This window comes from Sesamum indicum, linkage group LG12, assembly GCF_026168435.1.
Source record: "Sesamum indicum cultivar Baizhima isolate 11 linkage group LG12, ASM2616843v1, whole genome shotgun sequence".
NCBI classification, from domain to species: Eukaryota; Viridiplantae; Streptophyta; class Magnoliopsida; order Lamiales; family Pedaliaceae; genus Sesamum; species Sesamum indicum.
The window spans coordinates 10365821-10391700 of NC_142668.1; the positions used below are offsets into that span (position 1 = coordinate 10365821).

At 34.3% G+C, this 25880-nt stretch overlaps 3 protein-coding genes across 5 annotated transcripts; 1 reads left to right on the forward strand and 2 right to left on the reverse strand.

Moving 5' to 3' along the window:
- Positions 1-3812: 3812 nt before the first annotated feature.
- LOC105165585 (Integrin-linked protein kinase family) lies at positions 3813-12684 on the forward strand. The gene is made up of 12 exons (XM_011084647.3): positions 3813-4280; positions 5045-5119; positions 5262-5357; positions 5642-5727; positions 5843-5963; positions 6227-6306; positions 6713-6775; positions 6922-7040; positions 9116-9201; positions 10543-10664; positions 11407-11518; positions 12247-12684. The coding sequence occupies exons 1-12, from the start codon at positions 3960-3962 to the stop codon at positions 12340-12342; spliced, it is 1377 nt and encodes a 458-aa protein (XP_011082949.1). The 5' UTR covers positions 3813-3959; the 3' UTR covers positions 12343-12684.
- Positions 12685-13150: 466 nt separating this feature from the next.
- LOC105165584 (uncharacterized) lies at positions 13151-16099 on the reverse strand. Of its 2 annotated transcripts, none has more exons than XM_088875973.1 (2): positions 15879-16099; positions 13151-15550 (listed from the first exon to the last, which is right to left on the reverse strand). In XM_088875973.1, the coding sequence occupies exon 2, from the start codon at positions 15478-15480 to the stop codon at positions 13921-13923; it is 1560 nt and encodes a 519-aa protein (XP_088732099.1). In that variant the 5' UTR covers positions 15481-15550; positions 15879-16099; the 3' UTR covers positions 13151-13920. The 2 variants fall into 2 exon arrangements, with proteins under 2 accessions (XP_088732099.1, XP_088732100.1); XM_088875974.1 differs by having other exon boundaries at positions 13151-15455; positions 15879-16098.
- Positions 16100-16973: 874 nt separating this feature from the next.
- Positions 16974-25562, reverse strand: EMB2762 (CCAAT-binding factor). Of its 2 annotated transcripts, none has more exons than XM_011084645.3 (15): positions 24962-25562; positions 24770-24862; positions 24564-24640; positions 23998-24050; positions 23815-23863; positions 22586-22680; positions 21932-22014; positions 21722-21823; positions 21227-21285; positions 20945-21119; positions 19769-19942; positions 18810-18966; positions 17815-17872; positions 17603-17708; positions 16974-17384 (listed from the first exon to the last, which is right to left on the reverse strand). In XM_011084645.3, the coding sequence occupies exons 1-15, from the start codon at positions 25358-25360 to the stop codon at positions 17244-17246; spliced, it is 1821 nt and encodes a 606-aa protein (XP_011082947.1). In that variant the 5' UTR covers positions 25361-25562; the 3' UTR covers positions 16974-17243. The 2 variants fall into 2 exon arrangements, with proteins under 2 accessions (XP_011082947.1, XP_011082946.1); XM_011084644.3 differs by having other exon boundaries at positions 23815-23866; positions 24962-25561.
- Positions 25563-25880: the final 318 nt, after the last annotated feature.

Below are 25880 nucleotides of genomic sequence, written 5' to 3' on the forward strand. Positions count from 1 at the left end.
TAACATTATATAAAAACTTTTGAAATAAATTGAAAACGATAAATTTGAACTAAAATTATTAGTTTAAGTTAAAATAATCTAAAATGAAATTGAATTAATTTATGAAAAAACCATCATAGAGGTGAATTTAAAGCACTCACTGGCTTTTAGATTAAAGTACTTCTTGTAGCAATTTTAAAAATAAAAATTGATATTTCAAAAGCCTCAAAAGTATTTGTTTAAACTCAAAAATAAAAATTATTTTTTCAGAACTATCACAAACACTTCCACAAATTATTGCAAAACATTCTAATCTCAAACAATTTTCGTCCCATCATGTCTTTTTGTAAGAAAATCTACACAAAATATATTAGGGTAAATTACAACAATCTCCTCTGAAATTTGTCATAATTACGAATACCCTCTTATTATTTAAAAAATTATAAATATCCCATGATATTTGAAGAAATTATGTAATCCTTGGATAGAAGTATAAAATTGTCAAATTTGTCTTTACTATATTTTTTATTTTTAATAAAAAATAAAAACTTACAAAAAAAAATCAAACAAGATGGACGAAAAAATTTCAAAAATTATAAAAAATTATCCACTTAATCCAAAAAAATTAGATAAAATTATAATTTCTAATCTTCATGGGCATTTGGTCAACTCACGATAACAAAATGACGAAAACCTAACGGATTGAACTAATTGTTAGATGATAGTCAAGTCAAAAGATATTAATAATTTTTTAAATAATGAGAAGTATACGTAATTATACGAAACATAAAAAAGGGTCATTCTACGTATTAATTCAAACATATTTTCCTTTACTGCGCTTATACAACAAACACTTCTTGGCAGTATTAAAAAGTAAAACCCAGACAAGCTACACCATTTGTTTGATGAGTTGGCAAGGGCTAGTGCAAGAAACGTGGCAAGCTCTCCTTCTCCGCCCGCCACCTCTAATTCGAGGCGGCGACCACAACTCAGACTTCAGACCCACCGGTTTCTCAGTTGAAAATGATTTCATAGTTTGGCATAATTTGTTTTTATCCGAATTAAATTTGTCGTCGCAGCACGTTATTGTCGAAAATAACTTTTTAAAAATTTAAAATATATTATCAATAAAATAATATATATAAATTACTATATTTTTATAATAAAAATATTATCCACACAATAAAAAAATTATTAGAAAAATATCACTGGCCGTGATTTACTAATATTACTTGGTCCACAACGCGCCAGCAATCGCTAGTTTCACACCAAAGTATGCGTCCTCGTAATTGGGTCAGTTTTTTATAATTATATATATATATATTTTTCAAGTTAAATGAGATTTGGATTTGAGATTAATTAAATTAACAAAAAAAGTTAATAAAATATGTAAAACAATGGATATGCTCGAGTTCGTCTCGCAATGGTTGCATTTGAATTAATATATTTAAATTATGAATTTTAAATTTCTAGAAACAAAGCTAAAACAATTCATTTGGATAATTTTAAATTTAAATAATTTTGATTTTTTAATTAATTTAAAATATATTTTATTAATTATTGATTTCATATAAAATCGTTTCTTTAGATATAAATCCATCAATTCAAAATGAAGTTTCAGAATTCAAATTGATATTTTATTGAGATAATATACTTACCACAATATCTACATTAAGTGAAATTAATACGTACATATATGATAGTAGGAATGGCAATAGGTCTGGTTAAGATCTAGTTTAGGCTTGACTGGTGTTGAACCAACCTTAATTTTTTTTGTATATTTTATATATACAATCAACCTTTCAATAATATTATTATTTCATATAATGTATAAAATTATGATAATATTATTTATTTTAAAAAAATTCACTATGTCTACTGGGTCCATTGGGTCCAACTCAGTGGGTCCCCTATTCGGGATCCAAATTTTTCTGCAAGGTGGGCCTCAAATTTTTGACAAACCCAACCCAAATCCTTTTCGTTGCCATACCTGTAGAGTAAAATTTGAACTCATAATTTCGAATTTATTTATAAAATTCTTTTAATATTTAAAAAAAGGGGGAAATGATGTTTTGCCTTTGCCTAAAGTTCAAAACATCACATTTAATCATTCGTTTTAACTTCTTTTCGGAATGGTACTTTTTTAACGGCAAAAATGCAAGCAACCCTCTTATAATATTATAAATGAGCAATCCTCTATGAAAAAATAAATAGTAATTTGTCTTCATGTGTTTTTTAAAATATAACAATTCACCTTCTTATTTTTTTAAAATGAAGCAATTTACCTCTTTAAATAAAGAGATAAACTGCTTCATTTTAAAAAATATTGAGGATAAATTACTTATTTTTAATATCACCTGAAGTTAAATTGCTATTCACCCCCTTTTTTAACATTTGCTTCATGACTTTGGACATTTACGTTAGTTTATTTGCTCTGTATCAACTAATACTTGTACCAGAATAATTTAGAAATTCTGTGTTTAGCTATGAAAAGAATTTTGATAGCCAAAGGGACTAGAAAATTGCAATTTTGATTCTAAAATGTAGGGTGGTTAAAAATATTAGTTTTATATTGAATTAAATAGCCAATATAGGTAAACGTTGCAAAATTAGTCCCACCATTGTAATATTAGTCTCACGCTTTAAGAAAATATGGCAAAGTTAATCCTACACTTTAGAAAAATATTGCAAAGTTAGTCCAAAATATTGCAATTTTTTTCCCCATTGGACTAATATTAAATATTTCAAGAAGTATGAAATTAATATTGCAAACCGTATTGGCTCTGTTTGGATTCATATTTTCGTATTTTTTAAGACAAGATAAAGCACACTCAATATTTGTTTTTGTGTTCTTATACTTTGTCTGTGTATTTTTTTTTATTTTTTAACTTTTTATATATAATATATATACATGAGACAGAGCTCAGTCGGCTGCCCAAGCAGATGGAATTATTTGAGGGGTGCTACAAGAAAAAAGAGAACAGCGGCTAGAGCGGGCCGAGGGCAGCTGATGTGGCGGTAAGTAGCTAAATTATTAATACTATGTTTTAAAAAAATTAATTCTTCATTAAAAGTACTAACAATTTTGTTTGGTTTGTAGGAGACGTTCCAGAAGTTGATGGAGGATTGTCAGCTTCAACCCACGGCCAAGGACCACGATGCCCTCGTTGAATCGGAGGCTTCAGTGGAGATGACAAAGCAGCAGATATGTCTGGCTGCTGCAATAAGTCAATAATAGTCAATAGATGATAAATATCAATTTTTATTCAATTTTTTGGTTAACATCAGTAAATTTGGTGAATTTTGACTAATGAGGGGACTTATTGGTTAGACGAACGCAAACTTCAGGGGTGCTAGATGTAATTTTCCAAACTACATAGAGTCTATGTGTAATTATACCAAACTTTAGAAAATGAGAGTGCAATTATCCCTATTTATAAATACCAGTTGTGATATTTTATTTTTGCATGCATATAGCAAATAATATTTCATATTTTTAAAATATATTATTACTAAAAATAATATATATCTAAAATCAACACATAATATTTCTCAAAATAAAAGAAGGAAAGAAAGAAAGAAAGAAAGAGAACAAGAGATATTATCGACACAATAAAAAAATTGACGTACTATTATCATAAAATGACGTATATGAGTGGATATTGTATATATACATATATATATATATTAGTATATATTATAGATAGACCACCAACTTGCTTTATTTTTAAAGAAAAAAGGACAAAGTGGTATTAATCATTATACACTTGAAAAATACAGGGGCTCTGTTGCAATTTTAACCTTTTTCAAATGTTTAAACATTTGTTTGTCTCACTTCTTTCTCAAGCTCTCGAATGCCTTCTGTTACAAGCACTTAGCTCATACATCCCCCTCCGATCCTTTATTCTCCTCTGTCCCCCAACGAAAACCCTCTATACGCTTCCTTTTCTCTCTCTAGATTCTCCGAATTCTGTGTTTCTATGGAGTCAAAGCTGCAGCGCCGTTTCACACTGGGCAGGCAGTCCTCGGGAGCGCCTGGGAATGACGCCGCTCTTGCCTCCGACGTCTCGGTGAGTGTGGAGGAAGAATTGGATTCTGGCGTTCGGTTGATGTACTCGGCGAACGAGGGCGATTTGGAGGGGATTGAGGAGCTTTTGGATTCTGGGACCACTGTCAATTTCAGGGATATTGATGGCCGCACCGCCTTACACGTTGCCGCGTGCCAGGGACGGACGGACGTTGTTGACTTGCTTCTCCGTCGCGGCGCTGAAGTTGATGTGAAGGACCGATGGGGGAGTACGGTATGTGTACGCTTTTCTGTAGTTGGAGATGGTGTAGTGATTGGAGATAATTGTTTTTGATTTGTGCTTGGTCAATGCCAATGTGGGATATGTGTTTGTAATTTTTTACTTGCTCTTTAATTGCTGGTTCTTTGCGGAGTGGGAAATGTGAAGAGTATTGAGTTTCAATTATGATTTGTAGCAGTTTGAGTTAACTATATCGGTCCCTGTCTGATTGGCTTAATAGTTAATATTGGAAAGGAAGTGACCTTAGTTTGGAGGGTGTGGGATGTCATTTGCTGGCATCAAATTTTGAGAATTTTGAAATATGGCTGCAGTGTAGTCCATTCCTGTTTGCTAAAACAGGACTGGAAAATTTTAGCATCCATGTGTAGATATTGGGCAATATTTGCTGCCATAAATCGAGTTTAAAATGATTTTCACCGCCTTTGCTTTATTTATTTCCCGATACTCCGTCGACAAAAATTGCCTTCCAGTAATTGGATTACCATTTTCTTTCCTTTTCATTTTTCTTTTGTAGTGGGAATCAATATTAATTGGACTACACAGCACATCAAATCAATTATAAAGAATTTCCTTTGTTGGAGAGATATATGAAAGCAAGTGGGGGAAAGTGAAGACAGAAATATCACTAGTATCTCAGAATGCTAGATGTGTTCATGTTATTATGTATCATGTGTCAATGTATACTGTTGTTTTAAATAGTTGATATTCTAATTGGGCTATTAATAGGTATGCTAATGACAGAAGTTTTAATTGAATAGCCTCTTGCAGATGCAATATACTATAAAAATAATGACGTGATTAAGCTTTTGGAGGCACATGGTGCGAAACCTCCGGTAAGTGTCATGCATGAATTTATGCCTGATGCTTCTCCCTCTTCTTCTCCTAGTTTATATATATATTATTTTCAGAAATTTGTACTCATATTTGTTTCTTTGTATACTGTGACATCATATATTTTTGTATGCTTTGTGTCAGATGGCTCCCATGCATGTGCAGAATGCCCGTGAAGTTCCAGAGTATGAAATTGACCCAAGAGAGCTAGATTTTACTAACAGTGTCGAAATAACAAAGGTAACATCTTCCCTTGTTAAATACTTCTGTATCATCTTCAACTTTCATTTTACCAAAGGCACGTACACAATTCCAGCCCTTCTCTAAATCTTTGCTGAGAAGTCCTAGCTACTGCCTGCAAATGAACTCTTGTTCTCAGAATTATAAAATGATATAATTATGCAGTAGAAATACTTCCTGGAGGTTTATGTTTCTAAGCCACTGTGAGCGTAGGATCAAAGATGAAACATGGTGCTTCTTATAATTTATTTACTTAATGTTTTTTTTTACACAACTTGCTACAGGGAACATTTTGCATTGCCTCATGGCGTGGGATCCAGGTTGCTGTTAAGAAACTTGGTGAGGAATTTTTCATCGACGAAGAGAAAGTGTGGGTTGTTTATATGTGGCAAATACATTTTTATTCTACTGATTCTATATCTCCTTTCTTTGTCCTTGTGATCGCCGCTTCTGTTTATTTTACTGGGTGGCTTGTTGTTATTCAGAAAAGCATTCAGGGACGAGCTTGCTCTACTTCAGAAGATACGCCACCCAAATGTTGTCCAATTTCTTGGTGCTGTGACACAAAGTACTCCAATGATGATTGTTACTGAATATCTACCTAAGGTATCTCAAGTTTTGCTTAATGTTAATCTTGTAATCTTCTACTTATGTTTTTTAGATTTTTATCCTTCTTTTCTTGGTTTGGCCTGCGTGAATTTAGAAAAGTTGTAAAGCATCTTGGTCTTGTCTCATCCAAGTAAAATTTTAGTTTGGGACCCGCTATACATGGGGAAATCTTTTTAAGCATTAAGCTTTAGCATATCACTAATTCCCTTGGGGTAGCCCATTCTTATTACATATCAAAATGGATTTATTTCTCTATGCAGGGAGACTTTGGTGCATACTTGAAAAGAAGAGGTGCTTTAAAGCTAACAACGGCTATCAAGTTTGCCCTGGATATTGCGAGGTTAGATCTTTGACTATTATGCTAAACTTGCCTGCGAAGTTTTACATAATGTGCTTTGATTAGCAGGTGCTGGATCACCAAACCGTTGACAGCAGTCAAAATCTTATGTTATATGGCATAATATGGGTTCTAAGTTCTTTCTGCTTGTAAGAAAAGTTCATCTTTGTTTATATATAAATATTTCGTGCTTTGTCTCTGTGGTTGAAATTTGGAGTTTTTACATTAGACCTGGTTTATTACCACCAACTTCAGAACCAGATAAAATATTTCAGAAAAGGAAAGGGGATAAAATAATATCAGTGACAGGTTTCCATATTTTTTAGCTTCCAGGAAAGTTTAAGACCAATGATGGAAATGTCTTTTACTGCCTTATGTAGCTTCATCTTTCATATCTTTTTGACTGCAGAGGAATGAACTACTTGCATGAGCATAAGCCTGAAGCAATAATTCATCGAGATCTTGAACCTTCGTATGTACTCCTTTATTTAGTACTTATTTCTCCACATAGATTTAGTTGGTCCATAGACCATGGTCAAGAACTCTATTTTGGCTAATTTCACTAAGATAGTCTGCATATATCTGGGAATTGTTGTAATACAATGGGCATGATGACAGAAACATATTGCGTGATGATTCTGGTCATCTTAAAGTTGCAGACTTTGGGCTAAGCAAGCTCATGAAAGTTGCCAAAACAATTAGAGAAGACAAGCCTTCGTCTTGCCAACAGACTTCTTGTAAGTAGCCATTTGGTTAGGATCTGTATATTGAAGAGCAACACATATGCTATCTTTGCTTCTATATGCAATATTTGGTTTTACAAGTTTTCCAGTGTAGAAAAGATTCTATCTTATCCATACACATTTAAGATAATATTGCTAAGGCGTGTACTTGCTATTGCTTCCTGGGATATTGTTGATCCGTTGTTTCCAAAATTTCTACTTTTTAGAAAAGTGATTTTCATAGAAAAAGTTGGAAGTTGCAGTAGAATAAAAAATGGGTAATGATTGCAAAAAAATTGAAAAGTAGAATCGGGCAATGTTTTGGGAAAAGACACTTTTGAAACAAGGTTAAATAATTGAAGACCATTTTGTTCCCATGTGTTACAAAGGTTCTATTTTTGCTTAATATTTGCACTTGCCTTTGATAATAATATAATTTTTTCTCAAAACATAATAAATTTTATTTCAATTAGTACATGTCATGTTTATTTCTTTTACAAATATTTGTCATTTATATTATTAAAATATTGAATACTAATAAAAAACTTAAATTATGTTTGGTTTTGTTTTTAGAGTGTTTTGTTTTGTGTTTTGGAGATAGAGAGAAAAATAGAGATAAATAAGTGTATGTTGGATATAGAGTGTATGTTTGGATTTTGTTTTTAAAGGTAATTCAAAATATTTTTAAATAAGTGGTGTATGTTTGTTGTTGGAATTTGGGAGACAAAAGTCATTGTTCATTGTCAAATCATGTCTCTTTTATATATTTTTTATATATAATTATATATAAAGATTGTATGTTTAATGTTGTATTTTTTAGAGACAAAAATTACTGTTCATTGTCGAATTATTTTTTTTTATATTATATTTATATATATAAGTGTATATATATCTATTATGTATAGAAAATTGAAGAATAAAAACACACACAAACAAGGTGTGAAAACAAAGAGGCAAACATCATAGTGTTTGGATTTGTATTTTGAGTGTCTTATTTTGGTGCTTTAGAGATAGAGAGAGAAAAATAGAGATAAATAATTGTGTTGGAGATAGATGGTATGTTCGGATTTGTGTTTTGAGGTAATTTAAAATATTTTAAAATAAATGATGTAGGTTTGATGTCGGGATTTTGGAGACGAAAATCACTGTTCATTTGTCAAATCATATCTCTTTTATATATATTTTTATATATAAATATTGTATGTTTAATGTTGCATTTCTTGGAGACAAAAAACACTGTTTATTGTCAAATCAATATATGTTTTATATTATATGTATAAGTGTGTATATATATATATTATATATAAAAAGTTGAAAAACAAAAAAACATATAGATAAGGTGTAAAAAATACAAAAACAAACTTCGAGTGTGTTTTATCTTGTTTTGGGAAATGCCCAAATATAAAACCAAACATAGTGTAGGTGTGTTTTATCTTGTCTCGGAGATTGTCCAAAAATGAAAGCAAACATAGTGTTAATGTTTAATTCAATAATGTTTCCACCATATAACATAATTATTCTCCATGCACAATAACTTGCATGATTGCCAAAAATATATATGTATATATATTTCAATTAATCATAGCAATTTAATTTATATTTTTCTATGATATAGGAATAATATAAGATAATATAGAAAATAAAATATTAAAATATTAAATATGTGAAATTATAAATTTGTTAGTGATAAATTATTAAAATTATATGAAAATTCTAACATCAACTAATAAATTTAAAAGGTAAAATCAAATTAATATTATTATAATGAGTGTATAATAGTCCAAAAAGAAGTTGAAGTTATTTTAGAAAAAGCTAAAGCAGCTAGAAGTATCCTCCAAGGTGCTTCTAACTTTTAGCTTGAAAGTGCTTTTTGTAGCACTTCCAAAAGCTTCAGAAGTTGGCTTTCAAACTAAAAGTGTTTTTCTATAACCCGAAGCTGACAATGTTTTTTTGAAACTCTTGCAACCACTCCCTAATTCTTAAGACTTCTTGAATGCTTCTGATATCCAAGATGTATGTGAATGACTTTTCTTAAAAGTAATTAAGTCTACAGTTTATTGGAAAATCTGACATGATCCTGATCAACCCAGGGCGGTACGCAGCTCCAGAAGTTTTTAGAAATGAGGAATATGATACTAAGGTGGATGTGTTTTCATTTGCATTGATATTACAGGAGGTAAGTGCTTCTGAATAATCTTTCTTCCTTATCTCTTATATATATACATCAGATGGCTGATACATAGTTGCTGGTGTGCAGACACAGTTTGGATATCAATGTGTGCAACCATATTGATTTTACTCATAGTGACATTCATATTCAGATATACAGTTATACCTGATTTGGTTTCTTATTCCTTGGTGAAGCACTCCATTATATTGAACTGCTGTACATTCGCATGCTATCGGCTTTCAGTAACTGTTATACACATTAGTGATTAATGCAAGCAAACTTATGGCGCAAGTATGTTAAAGATTATCAGCTTCTTTGAATTAGTATTGGTTTTCATTAGGAAAACCTCCGTGTGAATTTCTTTACGAGGATATGAAATTATTTATTTTTGAAAAGGACAATTTGATACTTGAGTGAAGTGAACAGTGGAAACTCAGGCATTCTGATTTTAATATTATGCAACTTCCACATATGTGCTTGGTATGATTGTAAGAAAATCGTATGGAAAGTATTTGTCAAAATAAAGGGTAAATTGAAATAAAGGTTAGGAAAGTGAATTTCCCATTTATGGTTGGTAGTCGAGAAAGTCAATTTTTTCATCTTCGGTTTGTAAGAGAAGTTATAGAAAATTGGCGAAAGTTTAGTTAATAGACAACACGTTAAAATTTTGTCAGTAACACAGAGGTGAACTTTTCATTTATTATTCAACATTTAACCTAACAATTTATCATTAAAGGAATTCTTTGTTAAGATAAGAAAAGGTGTTTCTGTTTTGGTGTGTCTGTGTTTGAAAAAAAAAAAAAAGTATAATATTCTTTTGTTGGTTATGAAAATAACTATTTCTCAATTTGATTCTTAGGAAAAACATTTAACTGCCTGAAAAGGAAATGAAAAGAAGAAAAATCCTCTCTATTTTGCTACACTTCCCCTCGAAGGAATGGGGTCCCATGTTATCCCTCCAAGAGTTTAAAAATATGCTCGAACAACTACTTAAGAATCTTGATGATGTCATGTACTAAAGAATAAACATTTTCTTGTTATTACTGACAAAATTTTGTCGCTACCTTTCGGGAACACCTTTTGATGGTCAATGATATGTATCTTAGAAGATTTTTCAACTGTATAAGTTAATTTGTTGCTAAAATAAAATAAGTTTGTCTAATGTGGATGGCAGAAACAGATTATGCAATTCTCTCAGACGTTTCTCCATGTAAATCTGATATGATTGAGCTCCTTCTCTTCCTTGTCTGTAACCACATTATGGAGGATCTTCAGATCGCAGTTACTTTCCATGCACGGCATTGTCTCTTGTCAGGCGTTTTGGCTTGATTTCTCTTTTGTTCACAGATGATCGAAGGTTGTCCACCATTTCCTAAAAGGAAAGAAATTGAAGTTGCTAAAGCGTATGTGGCCAACGAGCGCCCTCCATTTGAAGCTCCACTGAAGCGTTATGCCCATGGACTGCGACAGTAAGCCTCACATTATCCCTAAGCTTTTATGTTGCTGTTTGAAGTGTGACTTGTTTTTGCTCCATAGTTGCGAAGTTTATTTTCTTGCATAATTGGGGCCAAAATTGTCATCTTTAAGATATTTTGAAATTTTAGGGCAATAATATTCAATTGCGGATATATTGAAATGGTATCTCTTCAACCATAGCAACATTATAACTAGAACAAATATGTAAACATTACCGAGACACTTGGATGCATAATTGTCATTTAATAAATTGATAATTTGACACACTTTAGGATCTAGGGTAAAATGGCCAATTTGGGCTTTCATTTGGGTTTCTTATTGGAGCAGATTTAGGGAAGGTGTTCTTTGGATTATAAAAGAGGGACCTGAGATTTTCTTTCAAATGTAACATTTGAATACCTATTTCAGATTTGCTGCTGACCCATGCTGGACAATTAGTAATCTGTACCTTCAGACTGAGTAGATTTAGATTAGCCAAGGCTTCAGAACATCCATACTGTTATGTATATGTTGTTTCTCTCCTTCTGTATTGTATCCTGAGAGTTCCATGCTGCTGTCTTATTTCTACATTCCCATCCTGTGATGTGTTGTGCCTACACCTCTTTGAACTTCCGTCAATAGAAAACTCGGGTTTTCTTCTCATGATCTGTTGTAAGCATTGTCGCGGAACAACCTTATTGCCCTTTCTTTTCTTTATGCACTAGGATCTTAACCAAGGTCCAATGGCTTCTACAGGTTAATAGAGGATTGCTGGGATGAGAAGCCCTCAAAGAGACCTACGTTTCGGGAAATAATTCTGAAGTTGGATGCAATAAACAAACATTATTGTCACAAAAGACAGTGGAAGGTACAAAATTCTCTGTCTCTCTCAGATTGGACATGACTTGGAAACTCAAAGAAAAATGATGAAGAGAGTGTGAAACTACTTTTTGCATTTATACCATCTATATGAGAGATTATGTATTAGGTAATGCCATCTACATCTGAGGTCATATCAGATAAAGATTCCAAAAGAATGACTTGTGATTGTACTGTGAGGTATCGAAACTGATCAGCACCACAAAATATTGGTTAAGCTCCATGGAGTACATGATGAAAGATCAGCAGGAGTAACTCAAGAATGATACAAATTAGTTAATCGGGCTTAGTTTTTTACTCGAAAACGGATAAATTGGGCTATTGTTCCCAAGAATATGACCATTTGAAATTGGACATTAAGATACGGGCATTTTCTTTGCTTCTATGCATTAGAAGTCACTCACAAGAAGATGGGCGTAACACAATTATTCTCCTTTTGCTTAAGAAAATTTCTGAATGGATAGAAAAGCTGACAATTTCTAGTTCTTGACCTGCATGCATCATGGAGGGAAAAATAGGCTGTGTTTTAGAAAGAAGCTCATACATAACTTTCACAAACTTATGGTGTTACTGAGTAAGTTCTGTGTTGTCGGACAATGCATCTGATGTTGAGACTTTTTTCCTATAAATTCATGCTTAGTATTGATTTTCCTGCTTATCTCCAATTGTGTCAGTTTTTATGGGCATTTCTAACTTTGTTTGCTGCATCTTCTGCAGACGAAAGCACTTAAATATCTGCACAGATTTGAGTCAATCTTGAAGTTAGATCATTCTATTTCAAGGAGTGGTTCGTCTCGCTCAACTATTAGATAAGTTGATTGTTTCCCTAAAAAGGAGCCCAGAGTACTCTCCAGCAGGTGATTCGAGCATAATATTTCTTTCCAAAAGTAGTTGACGATGAGTGAAGATGCTGTGTTGATAGACCATTGTATGTGATAAAACAAAAGAAATTTTCGTGCGATCACTTTCTTCTTGTCCAGAGGTCTGCAAAATCTCTCAAGGTTTTGCTCTGTTGTGACAAGTAATTAAGTGATTTTTTGTGTCATTTGAACGTTGGTTCACCTTTGCCTTCTGTGAATACGTTGTTCAGCTTTAATTGTAAAACTCAGCCATTGATGATCCAGTAATAATTCTAAAGCACCATGTTCTTTCTCATATTCATTTATACTAATTGATTATTTTTAACTTGCTAGGAGATTAATGCAAACCATATATAAACTTCTTAATTATTATTTTTTTTCAAATTAATAGACAAAAGTCCTTAACGTCTCGGTCATTATCCTCGTATTTTCTATTTATGTTTTACCACATCTAACCTTGCAACTTGAGCTCCCATGAGAAACAAGTGACAGAGTCACAAGAGCCTACAACTGCTGCCAATGGTACCGCCATCTCCCAACCAGTGAAAACACACACATTCTGATTAGAGTCGGACGCCATAAAGAACTTCATTAGACGCATTTCGGCCTTATATTCTACCCTATCCAAATCCTTTATTTATGCTATGTTTGGCTGGAATGATTTGTGTTTGAGGAAAAGATTTAGAGAAAATAAAATTCAACTGAATATAAATACCTTTGAGAAATGTATAAATTCTTGAGACGAGTGGCACGCAAATGTCTAGTGAGAAATACGACTATTTCATGATACAACACTAAAATATGATAATTGTTCAACAATACAATGGGTGTACGAACATCTCTACAGACAAAATGCCAGAAGAGGACCACTCACATATGTATGATGGTGTGTGAAACAGTGGCTAAAATGAGATCAATGCCTAAGATTTTTCAGAGCAAAAGATGGCAGTTCAGGTTCACCTGGGTGCTTTTCTTTGCCTTCCCATGGAATCAGAACTTCAATTTCCTCCCACGACATCTATGAAAGTTTACATGAGTTTCAACACTAAATCAACATTTCACTTATCATGGGAGGAAAGATACCAAGGAAAAATAATGTTGCACCCGTTTAGACAGCATAAAATCCAGAGTGTTCGCTTCAGAATAGCGAATCAAATGTGCTAACATATTGCTCGTTGTTGCTCTACAGCCAGAAAAAGTTTCAGAAAAGACATGTAATCAAAAAATAATATGAAACAGGCAATATTGCCTTGAGCAGCTCTCTTCTCATACCTTGTACTTTCTCCAAGGTTAACTCACTGGATGAATTTGGCATGTCTTTCGGACGTACTTCTCAATGCATTTCAAGCATAGAACCATGGACAATGAGACGAGATTCCACTAACTCCGCAATTGCCCCAATGTCTAACAAATCTACACATGGAGGGTGTTGTTCCCCTAAAATGGTCCAACATATGAAGCAACTCAGACCACTGTGAGATTCTGTGCTTCCTTTTGTTGTTGACAACTTCACTTGTAAGGAACACAAATCTTATTTTGTTCTATGAGCAATCTTCTTGTTAGAATCATTCTGTGAATTACCATCATCAGTATCACTCCCACTAGAGATAGAAAATTCGTCGTCATGTTGATCACCATTAAAACTATGGTAGAATTCCAAAACCTTTGGGTGTGCCTTGATTTTTGAAGGATCTAGTCCAGATAAATAAAGTCCACCCAAGCTTCTCACACGTGAAAGCGCAACATAGACCATTCCAAAGTCAAAAACTCGCGAGAGATCTGTATGAAGCTTGTCAAGAGTCATTCCCTGACACTTGTGAATGCTTAAGGCCCATGCCAGCATGAGCGGAATCTGCTTTCGCCTGGCAACAACTTTGTCTCCCTCCATGACGACCCATATTTCTGGCTCGACAACTAATTCAAGGCCAGAATCAAACTTCACCAACGGCAGCACACCGCCATGATTGCACATATCATCCATTCCGTATTGCTCCTTGGAAACTTTGCACAATTCCACAACTGTACCAGTCGCACCATTTACAAGTTTACGCCAAGGGTTTATATTTTTTATTAGCATCACCCTGGCACCTATGCAGAGTTCAAGCTCATCGGGTGCAATCCCTTTCTTTAGCTGCTTCATCCATTTGTCTTCGCCCAAATCTTGAGCCTTATAAACATAAATTTCTTCATTTAAGCTCTCCAATTTTTCCTTATTCACCATGTTCACATCTGTAAGCATTGGGAAGAGCCGTACAGCAGAAGGATCGGGCTCATACCCTGAGCAACAGCCTTCCAAAAGCTTCAAGTCATCTGGATCATTCTTCCCTTTTCGTATTCCCTGAAGCAATTGGACAAGAAGAGAATCAGATTGCCTGAAAACCGTGGTAAGCTCAATTTGTAGATCAAAAGTTGCACTCCAACATTCAGCTTCAAAAGCATATATCTTTGCGCCTTTCTTCTTCCTTTTCTTCAAAACCGGTGGTAACTGAAAGAAGTCTCCACTAACAATCATCTGTATTCCACCCCAAGTCTTGTTTTCATGTCCACTTGCTTCTTCATCCCTTAACGTTCGAGCAACATGCGCAAGACCCTCAAAAAGATTGGTGTCAACCATGCTTATTTCATCAATAACCAATGCCTTAACCTTCCTCCACCTATATTTCGCGTGCCTATCCTCAAGAACCATGTCTACCAAACTTCCACAGTCCCCATCAGCAATACCAATGCCAGCAAAAGAATGAAGAGTTTGTCCATTAAGCGCACAGGCAGCAACCCCAGTTGGCGCAGTCACAAACACCTTCGACTTCCCATGGATTCTCTTCAATTTCTTGATAACATGCTCAAGCAAAAATGTTTTTCCCGTCCCAGCAGAACCCGTAATAAAAACAGACTTCCCACTGCAAACAGCATCCAATGCTTGTTTTTGCTCATCCGTCCACTTGATTTTAGGCATTTTCGGGGTTTTGGTGCCACTTCCATCATACTTCTTCTTGTTCTTGAAAAAATAGTTCTTACCCCAGTTCTTTTTCTCGAAAGCAGCTTGAGAACTAAATTGGCGACCTGCAGCTATGGCAAATGACAACAGTTTCATAGTTCCTTCTGTTCTTTCTTTCCCTCCAACCAAGGAACAACCAGACACACAACACCAACCAAGATACCGCCTAAAACCACGGTTTTTTAACACAAACAGAGCAGAAATTCAGTCAAGAAACAATCTTGCCAACGAAAAATTTAAGTTTTTTCTGCTTTTTCACCAGCTTTTTCTGCTTCTAAAACATCAACACTCACCCAAAAACTCGAAGAATCATTCAAAAGCCGAAAAGAAGTCACAAAACTTGGTTGCTTACACCAAAACCCAGTATTCTGTCTGATGGGTCATTTAAGTTTCCTCTCAATAGCAGAATAGGGAATCATGAAGCTAAAATAATCAACTAGATTATTACAACCAAAGCAGAGCGATAGAAGACGAGAAGACAAAAATGAGCTCACCAAAATGCAGGATTTCTTCTGAAAACCGCTGCAGTTTCGCAGTTGGTGTTCAGATTCTCGCTGGTGAAACGGAAGATTAATGCAATGCTTAACACTAGCAAATAGCAAAAACAACGGGAAGAAGAGATTAAGCTAGGTTTTCATGGGCTCTTCTACTCTTTCTGGCCCAAGATCCTTTGGGCTGCTGCAATTTTAAGTATTTTGGTAGGAAATAGCCATTGATTCAGAGTAGGGCTGGGAAACAAATCAAAAGCTTCTTGAATTTGATGTGTTAAACTTAACAATTCAAATTTGAACAAAATATTTTGTCGGATAAGCTTTCCAATTTGACTTAAACTCAATTTGATTAATGTAGAAATAATAAAATATAATTAAAAATATTAAGTACTCGATTCATGTTTGATCTGAAAACTCGTTTGAACTCGATTAGATTAATAATCAGTCTAAATTCAAATTAATTTTTGAATATCGATAATCAAACAAGTTTGAACAATGATATATTCAACCTGACTCATATCATTTACAACCTCCGTCTAAAGGGTGCTTCGTTAACGAGCTTATAAAATGTTGAAAAATAACAGTCGTCTTCATTTTTTTGAATAAAATCAACTTGACTCAACAAGCTTACTGGTTACAAATACCTCTTAAAGTTAATGATCATCTTACAAATAACCTCATAACAGTCCTTTATAGAAGAGTATTTAATTTGATGAATATACTTGTAACCTTTCAAATAATAAAAAAAATATTCATAATTATGAAAATATTTAAAAGAGACAATTATAATTTAAAATTGGATATACGACAGACTTGGAAAATATAAAATAATATGCCAAGTATGAAAAGATTTGATCTTGGTAAGAGAATTAGGCTATGCAATTACCATATATACGCACACTCTATTTCTTAAAATTTATTTATTTCATACTTTAGATTTAATTAAAATCTCATTATACTAAATATTTTCAACACAAATTGGTATCCACTGATCATTTAGTTCAATATGATAAAATATATATATATATACATATATATATAAATATTAAAACGAGTCAAATAAGCAGGCAGCACAGCAAATATACATAAATGTGGATATGAACTCAAATAAATTCTTAATATGTAAAGAGCAAACCCTCTTTTCAGTATCAGGTGGAGGAACTTGTAAGATTTGCAGTTCCTCCAATACTACAACTTCCACTTCCCTATTGTACTCGAGCATGGAAGATACATACATGCCAAAAGAATATTTGATTGTGTAATGTCACCAAATAAAAGTATACATTTCTCTTCTTGCTGCTTAATGATAAAATCTAGGCCTCACATCATCAATCTATTCGTTTCTGTGCTTTCACGTGTAGACGGTCATCAAGTCGTACCAGTTGTTTCTTCGATACCATTTACATCCTCGAATTTGAAGGTCCAACCAGGAAACTCGGACTCTGAGAACAAACATGTGGGAGTTGCTTTGTAGAATGCCAACGGGACCTGTTTCACCCTTCTTCTAATCTGCAAGAACCATTATTAAGGTCTGTGATGCTCAATAACGGCAACCATAAATTACATAAGAGCATTAACAACGATATCCAGCAAATACAAAAAAGGTTGTAACAGAAAAACGAGACCATACATAGGGTCCATCTAACTCAACCAAATCGAGAACATACTGTAATAGCGGCCCTATTCAGAAACCGGAAGACAAGTTCACAGTGAAGTGGGTTTTTTACCTCATCATTGAAAATTGTTGCATAAGAACCCGAACTAAAATCTTTAACTACAATTTCAGCAGTTTTACCCCTGACAGCCAAATCATTCTCTAGAGACAAAACAAATCTGATCACAAAAAAATAGGACCAGTTACTAATGGTGAGGAAATCAAACTGATATTGCCTAAATATGCAGGCATTATGAACATACAGAAAGGTCATCTTATGCATACCTTGAAACAGGAGGACAGTAATGATGGCGAAGAGTGTCAATCTCCCAGAGAGAGCTCCCTGCCCAATCATTGTGACAGTCGTACATATTAGATTCTCTTTTAAGAGAATTAGGTTTATTTATAGGATAATTGATGTTAAACACAGGCAGCGGGAGGTCAATTTTATGACTACTTGCAGAATAAATCAAATACACCGAGTCCAGATAAGTATACTCCGTTGGCAACTGGGACATAGTCAAGTACAGTCCAAAGGTTGGTGACTTTGGGATAAAAAGCATTGCAACAATAAAATTAAATTGGATGTGCATTGAGCTATCGATTTTGAGGAGTAAGGGGTAACGAATGAATACATAGGCAAAAGTGAAAAAACAGTCGAAGCATCAGCTCAATGACAAATAAAAAGGAAAAATAATTGAAAAGGGCTAACAGCCAAAAGGAAACTGCTAGATAAATTTCATCAATACTTCTTCAATCCTCTTTACATACTTCACATTATCCTAGCAGTGGTCATGAATGCATGTTTTCATCATATCTTGTCTAAGAATTTCATCCATTTTTCAGAACTTCACAAGTCCTCCAGGAGGTCGTCTTTAGGTCCTTGGAGAATCTGGTCTTAGCGTAAGCATTCAAATAATATTGGAAGGTTGACTGGGGGAAGAAAGGTCAATTGAACTGGTGGTTTCAGTTGTTCTATTTTATATGGCAGTTCATTTTGTGCTCACGACAATTTAGAAAAAGCCATAAAACGCGCTTGGGGTATCGCAACATCAGCAGGGCAATGAAGGTCATCAAAATAGCTGGGAATCAGATGGAGAATATAATTGCCAAAAGGTGCTCGCAAATGACTACGTAAGAAATAAAAGTTGGCTCCCAATAATATAAGAAAGCCTTGAAATTTGCTTTACCAGAAACTAGTCAGAAGAGAAATAAGATAAGTGTTCACGATTTGGAAGTTAATACACGCAAAATAATTATAAAAGAAAAAAGAAACTTACTCATGGAATTAGTATTTTTAGGATCACTTTCCTCGTTGTTGAAATGATCAACTCCTGCCTTCTCAAACAAATCTCTGTTAACACTGCCATCTTCAGCATTGTCAAAACTGTCCTTTTCTTCATCAGAAGTTCCCGTAGTGGTTCCAGTACCACCTTCCTGCATGGCAAATATGTGTTATTAAGCAAACTTTCCAACACATATATGAACGTGCAACATAGGATCATATAGGAGACTTCTATGATGTTTGCAATTGAATGGCCTCCTGAAAATTTCATGCACCAATTAAATTTTTTACTTTAATCCTTTCCTGTTCTTTTTACATTTTCTTTTTTTGGCTGAGAATGACAAAGACTCTAAGGTGCAAGGCCAGTATCTGATTTTACATACATTCTTGACAGGGGGAATAAAATGACTTACACAAGATACATGATGTGAATGACCATAAACTAATAACCAGAATTGTACAGGGGGGTGAAGCAACAAACTCACAAGTCATATCAATTGTCTGGAGTGATTGTCATCAGCATGGACCATGGCCTGAGTTAATTATCAATTACATAATTGTTTTTCCAATCCTATTAGCAAATCTATCTATAATACTTATTAGTCTTTTGACATCCTCTTAGGCCTGCTAATCGGAAGTGGTTATAGTACAGCCCGTCATGGAAACTTACTAGCACCCTGAGGTACTAATTTTGTCACGGAAGTCACATAGAAAGTTGAGACGATATAATTTTTTAAAATTACATATGACGATTATTTTTTTAAGATTATAAAGCCCATCTAGCAAGTCTTAACATATCTGACCCACCAGATTCAGGATTGGGGCCAAGTCCCAAGACCATTAAAGTCTTGACGGATCAAATCTCAGGATTTGACAAACCCACTGCACAAATCGTCACCCATATAATCATAGCAAATGTAATGGTTACATGTAAGGAGAAGATTGTGTTCTTACCCGGTGCACCAAACAATTAATTGAAGGATGTCTCTGTAGAAGGTTGTGAACCAAGGCAATAATAACTAGCGCCCCTGAAGGAGGGACAAAGAGTGCAAGTCTGCTTAATTTCTTACAAAACGCAGCAGCTAGATACGCTGGAAGGAGTGAAGATTTCAAGCATGAGTCCAGCAACTGAGAATGACACATTACATAAAGCTAATTAGTATCTTACTGCTATTTAAATTACCTTACTGGTACAAATATAAGCATTTTGTCCACATTGTGCATTTGGCATAGTTATGCACCTTGCTTCTAATAATTATCGAATTTTCAACACTCAATATAATAACCATAGGGTAAAGGAGAAAAAGTATCTGCTGAATATTTATAGACAAGCAGGTCGTCAAACAAAATCCTATCAAGCAGGCAACTTAAAAGTGCAGAAAAGTCATTTACCATGACTATACATGCTAGGTTAACACTGCATCCTTGTGAGAGAAAATGTGCGCAGTTCATAAGACCTAAAAGGATGAACATCCTTTCAATATCAACTAAAGCAATTTTGATAACTTGACAGGCCTACATTTGGTACTGGAGCTTGGAGGCTATCCCCATTGTGCTATCCATTTGTGTGAAAAATAAACTTGTGAGCAAAGGAGACAGTGGGTACTTAAAAAGGAAACCGCCTTACATCGAACAGTCTTGACAAGTTGAAGGACCTTATGCTTAAGTAGTTTTAAGTTTTACACACCAACATTAACTTAAACATCTTGGACCACCGTAGCAACAAGACAAGGGCTGTATGCCAAGTCCTCCAGACATCTTAAAAGACTTCACAGGATGTTAAGCTGTACTCAATGTTTGAAAATGAAAAAAAGTGGCAGTAGCAAGTGTAAAATGGCCACATTAACATATTAACTAGTTGAGCATAAAGGAATTCTCATGCACACGTCTACATGGATATAAACAGCCTTCGCTGAGATATTATGTAAACTATTGGACATAGAGAACAGAGAATGTATGAGAATAACAGATTTTTTATGCTAGTCTTTCTTAGGGTACTGCCCAGTGGCCAACCCTTTCAGATCACGACGCCTAAGGCTACCAATCCTTTCCACTTAACTTCAACAACCAGCAGTATAGCATATAAGAGCATAACTCCATTTAACTTCCAGGAAATTATGCATCACTTACCTGGAAGAATTTTGCCCGATGTTTTGCCATAAATATAGAGGGTTCCAATAGAGCATAAAGTTTATTATAGAAGTCTGGATATTCAAGACCATGTTGTGTCATGAGAATATATAGGCTGCTAAGTGCCATAACACTGACAACGCCACCAATGTCATAGGATCGAGTCAAGAAATCACTGTACATATAGAAGTAAGAAAAATTTAAAATATGTCTTTAAGAATGGAAGAACGAGTAATCTCTTCAAAAAGCTTAAAAGTAATAACAACATTCTGCATAATTTACCTGAGCATGATCGGGTTAGAGAGATAAGGAATAACAGCCTGATGAAGTGTAACAAGAACCTGAACGTAAAACGACCATGGCATATGTGAGAAAAAATTGTAAACTATAGATCAAACTGCTCATAGTCAATGATAAATCACAACAGCTAATATGATGTGATTGGTATTTTCAGTCTCAATAAGCAAATACTAATATTAATTATGGCAATTCGTATGTATAAGAAATTTGAAAGGTCCTCAATTAGTAGGGAAAGCTTTTCACGCAAGCTGCAGATAAAAATTGTAGCATACAGATCATAGATAAATGAGGAATCTCATCAGAATGGATACTTGAGACTTGCAATTGTTAATCAGAATTCATTTAACAATAAGCTATACTATTGAAAGAAGAATATATTGTAGGGTAGATTTCATTTACGAAAAAATAAAATAAGACAACAAAAGAAGGTACACCAAGTTTTCTTTAGTTAAATGTATGAAGAATGAAATACATTACCTCCTTGTATACATTAAGAGGAAGAGGCAATCTGAGGAACGATATCCATGCTTTAGTAAACTTCTGTTTCATTCTCTTTGCAATGCCTCGAGATGATAAAACCTGTAAGATACCAAACATAGCCATACTTATAATGAAACCAATCTCGAGTATATATTTAAGACAGTGAGGATGTATATTTGTTATTCTGAAGTTTCTCCAAGGAGTTACCTTGTCATTAGACTTTTGAGACTTGCCCTGTTTATCTTCCAGGTCAATATGTTCTTTCTTATTGCTTTTCTCTACGAAAATTCCTGTTGTAAATCGAGAAGAGGAAACATAATATTGCTGTCAACAAAAAACATTTCAGCAAAGGTGGACCAAGATGAACTGGAAACATGCAGCTCACAGAATCAAAAGTTATATTAGGACATCAATGTGTCAAGAGTAAAATGATACTTGATGTACCATTTCCAATTGAGGATATTCAAATTATTATAATAACTATTTAGCATGTGGAATGAAATATATTCTATCACCAGTTTGATCTGATAACATATTGCTGAAACCAAATACAGAAGAAATATCATGTTCTGAGCCATTAACCATGAAATTATACATTGTTTATCTGAAGAAGGGTAGAGGAACAGGAAATCTGTAACTAACTCTTGCATTCTTTAGAACTTTTGTTGGAGTCAGAAGGCAAGTAGCGTTTGACTTATGGTTACAAGTAAGAATAAATATAACAATGGCATTAAAAGATCTTGCCTCACTTTATTAAAATGATGATAGAGGTGAATGGTGAGTTGCATAAAAGAGCCATACAAAGATTACAACCACAAAACTAACAGAAACATTAGTGAGGTGAAAGCTAGCAAATATTACCCAAAGCATTCCACATTTTTAACTTTTCCTCTGAAGCTTCCATTGGTGGGATATGAGATAGTAAATTATGCATCTTCTGAATGGAAAGCTCCATGCTACATATACAACAGGAGAAGCTCTGAGGGTCAGGTGGTTTCCAGGGAAAAGAGGAGAAGTCAGATTATGCAAAAATAACAATAAAAACCGTTATTATATCATTTCAAAGTCTATAGAAGAAAATGATTCAACATTTTCAAGATGCTAGAGGAAACTCTGCAAAGAGTTCAATTCTCGAGCCTTTTGGCTTGTATAAGTATTACATAATACGCAAGCATAGGCACTGTTTCCTCCTTTTTCCCAGTTTCAACTACCAAGAAGTTCAATTGGATATTCACAATTTTTATAATGAAACTTAAAAGACATATATCCTTTTCCGGCATCATAATCTATGAAAAGGTGTCATTTAAATGGCTGAGGCAATCTGTACTAGTAACAGGTCCTAAAGCCTTGATGATGCGTGATTGGTTCATCTAGAACGAGATGACTTGAGAAACTATCAAAACAATGGCCCAATACTAGTCTCAAAACCTAGTGATGGTCCAATGCTGGATCAAGTTAACATGCACTTCTGCCTGACCTATGAACATTTTTTAATTACGCCTTGCCTCCTCTCTCTCCTAAATCACTTTGCATGTTTAACATCAATCCTGGATCCTCTAAAAATAATTCTGGTGTTCTATATCAGACACTGGGTATAGGAATGTAAATAGCACTTACATTAGGAGATCGTGAGCATGCCAAGGTTTGGTGGGCCAAAAAAGAGAATTTCCATTTGGTGATATTGTAAAAGGGAATGTTTATGCTACACAATGCCAACAGGGTGTGGAGGAATGAGTTTTCTGGACATACGAGTAATACCTTTTCAGTGGTGGCATGAACTGTTAGAGAGAGATGGAAATGAGGTCATTGGCTGTACCAGTAGGTTGGTTGTAAGAAATGTAGGTGCATGAGCAATTACTATGAATGTGTCTATACAATTTATAGAAAGGGAATGTTTTCAATGGTAGTTGTAGCTCCAATGCATACCTCAAAGGCATACTCGGGGGTTAAAAATTGGTTCACAACCAAACATTAAAGGCTTAATGATCATGCAAACCTTTTAGACGAATTATCCAAATTAAGAATGAAGAGTCATTTCGCCAATTCGTCAAATTCCAAAAATCTACTTCTATGAGAGAATGTATACTGACCTTAGTCTTGATTGGATACTGTCCTCAAAATCTGGAGTTAGATTTCTGTCTTCTGCAGATAAAATAATTATTTGACTGAGAAAGAAAGTAGGAGTACTTTGTGGAAAGGCTGACCAAATAAGATGGTTCGACATTACTAATAACTCTATATTAGAAAGCATAAGTGGGAAACAGGAGAGATACCTTCTCCTTCCAAAGTCCGCGCCTGCTTCTCCAGGCTAATAAAAGTAAAGTAACTGTAAAATACAATAAAAACCTAAGTAATAAATCGAGCCGAAACAATATTCATAGGAAAACAACGTTTCTAAAATGTAATAATAATATAGAAACATCATTGCAAGAGAGAAGGAATGTGAGATTGTATAGTAATAGAAAAATGAAATGCTTCCCATGACTCTTGATGACATCATTGCAAAATTTAAATGACATGATAAATATATGCTATTTATTAAAGTTCAACTCCCTAGGGTGACTAGCTTTGGTTGTCATATTATCGATAGACTAAAATACAATCAATATATTTATTTCTGTAACAACTTGGCTATCTCCTGGATCAATATAATCCATCAATTATTTTCAATTCATGTACATTTTATCAGTTTTAGTCAAATATTTATTTTATTTTTCTTCACTTTATTTAATTATATAAATATAATTTAAATTCGCTAAGTATCATATTGAAGTTTTAACACGCCTAAAAATTTTGGCAAAATTCGTTCAGAAATGCCCTCAAGAATAGCGGAACATACCAAATATCAGTGTAACTGAAATACTTTGTTGCAAGTAAATCCAGAAGAATGTCATCAGCCCCCAATTCAGAGTGAACCTGCGAGCATGAGTTAAGAGTTTAAAAGCAATCAAATGCGAAGCACCAAACAGGGAATTCACTTTAATAGTCATGAGAGAAAAGAAAAGTGAGATGAAGAAACAAATGCAAGATGGCTTCCAAACTTACAATAGCACGGAGAAGTTTGTGATAAATAGCTGAATGAAACTTGCCCGCGTTGCCCACTTTCACAAACTCCATTATGGTGTCGAGCACAACTTCCTGTACCAAAAGAGATTGTAAAATAAGACTACTTTTGCATGTGGAATGCCGTAAAGTACATTGTGAATGATAAAGTAGAAAAATACACAATTAATGTACCCGAAGAGCATCCTCGGGTTGCGAGGAGACGACAAGATCAACAAGGCACTGAAGGAAATCGTCGAACTTGGAGCGCAACCACGTACGGTAAATAAACTCGGGGTCGGCGTCCGGGTTCGCGCATGCGGAGGAAGTGGAGGAGGGGAGTTGCGGGAGAATGGGAGTGAAGAAGGACTGAAGTGAGAGAAGAGATTCGAGGGCGTACTGCGGAGGAGAATCGGGGGTGATGAAGGTGAGGAGAATAGGGAGGTTATTGATGTGGGCTCTAGAGGTTAGCAACTGCTCTCCTAAGGTTTTCAAATCTGATAGACTGCGCTTCTCTCTCTTCAGCTTCTTCGTCTTAGGCAAAAGAGGCTTCTCGCTCTTCTGCTTCTTAGTCTTCGAAGAAAGAGAAGCCATGGCCAACAAGCTCAACGAAGCACTGAACGAAATCGTTGAACTTGAAGGCAGCCACACCTGCGGTAACTAGATTCAGAGTCGGCGACGGCGACGGCGGAGGAGGAAGTGGCAGAGGGGAGTCGCCGGAGGATGGGAGTGAGAGAGAGATGAGAATAGGGAGGTTATTGAAGTGGGCTTTAGGGCTTTGTTTGTATTTTCCTTTTTCACAAAATAATTAAAAATATTCTGAATATTGCTTATATCAAGATACAATACAATATATTTTTATTTACTTTATATTAACTAAATGTCTTGGCACACCGTTCATGTATATATACATATATAATAATTTATTTTTTATATATTAAAATATATTATATATAGAATAAAATATATAAATTAATGTATCATATTTTAGAAAAATAAGATAAATAAATTAATTAATTTAATTTAAAAATACTATCGGCACAATAAATAAATTAGTTTTCTTCTCTTTGCCTTATCTTAAAAACCAGTAGTCAATTGGCAAGTATTATGGCCA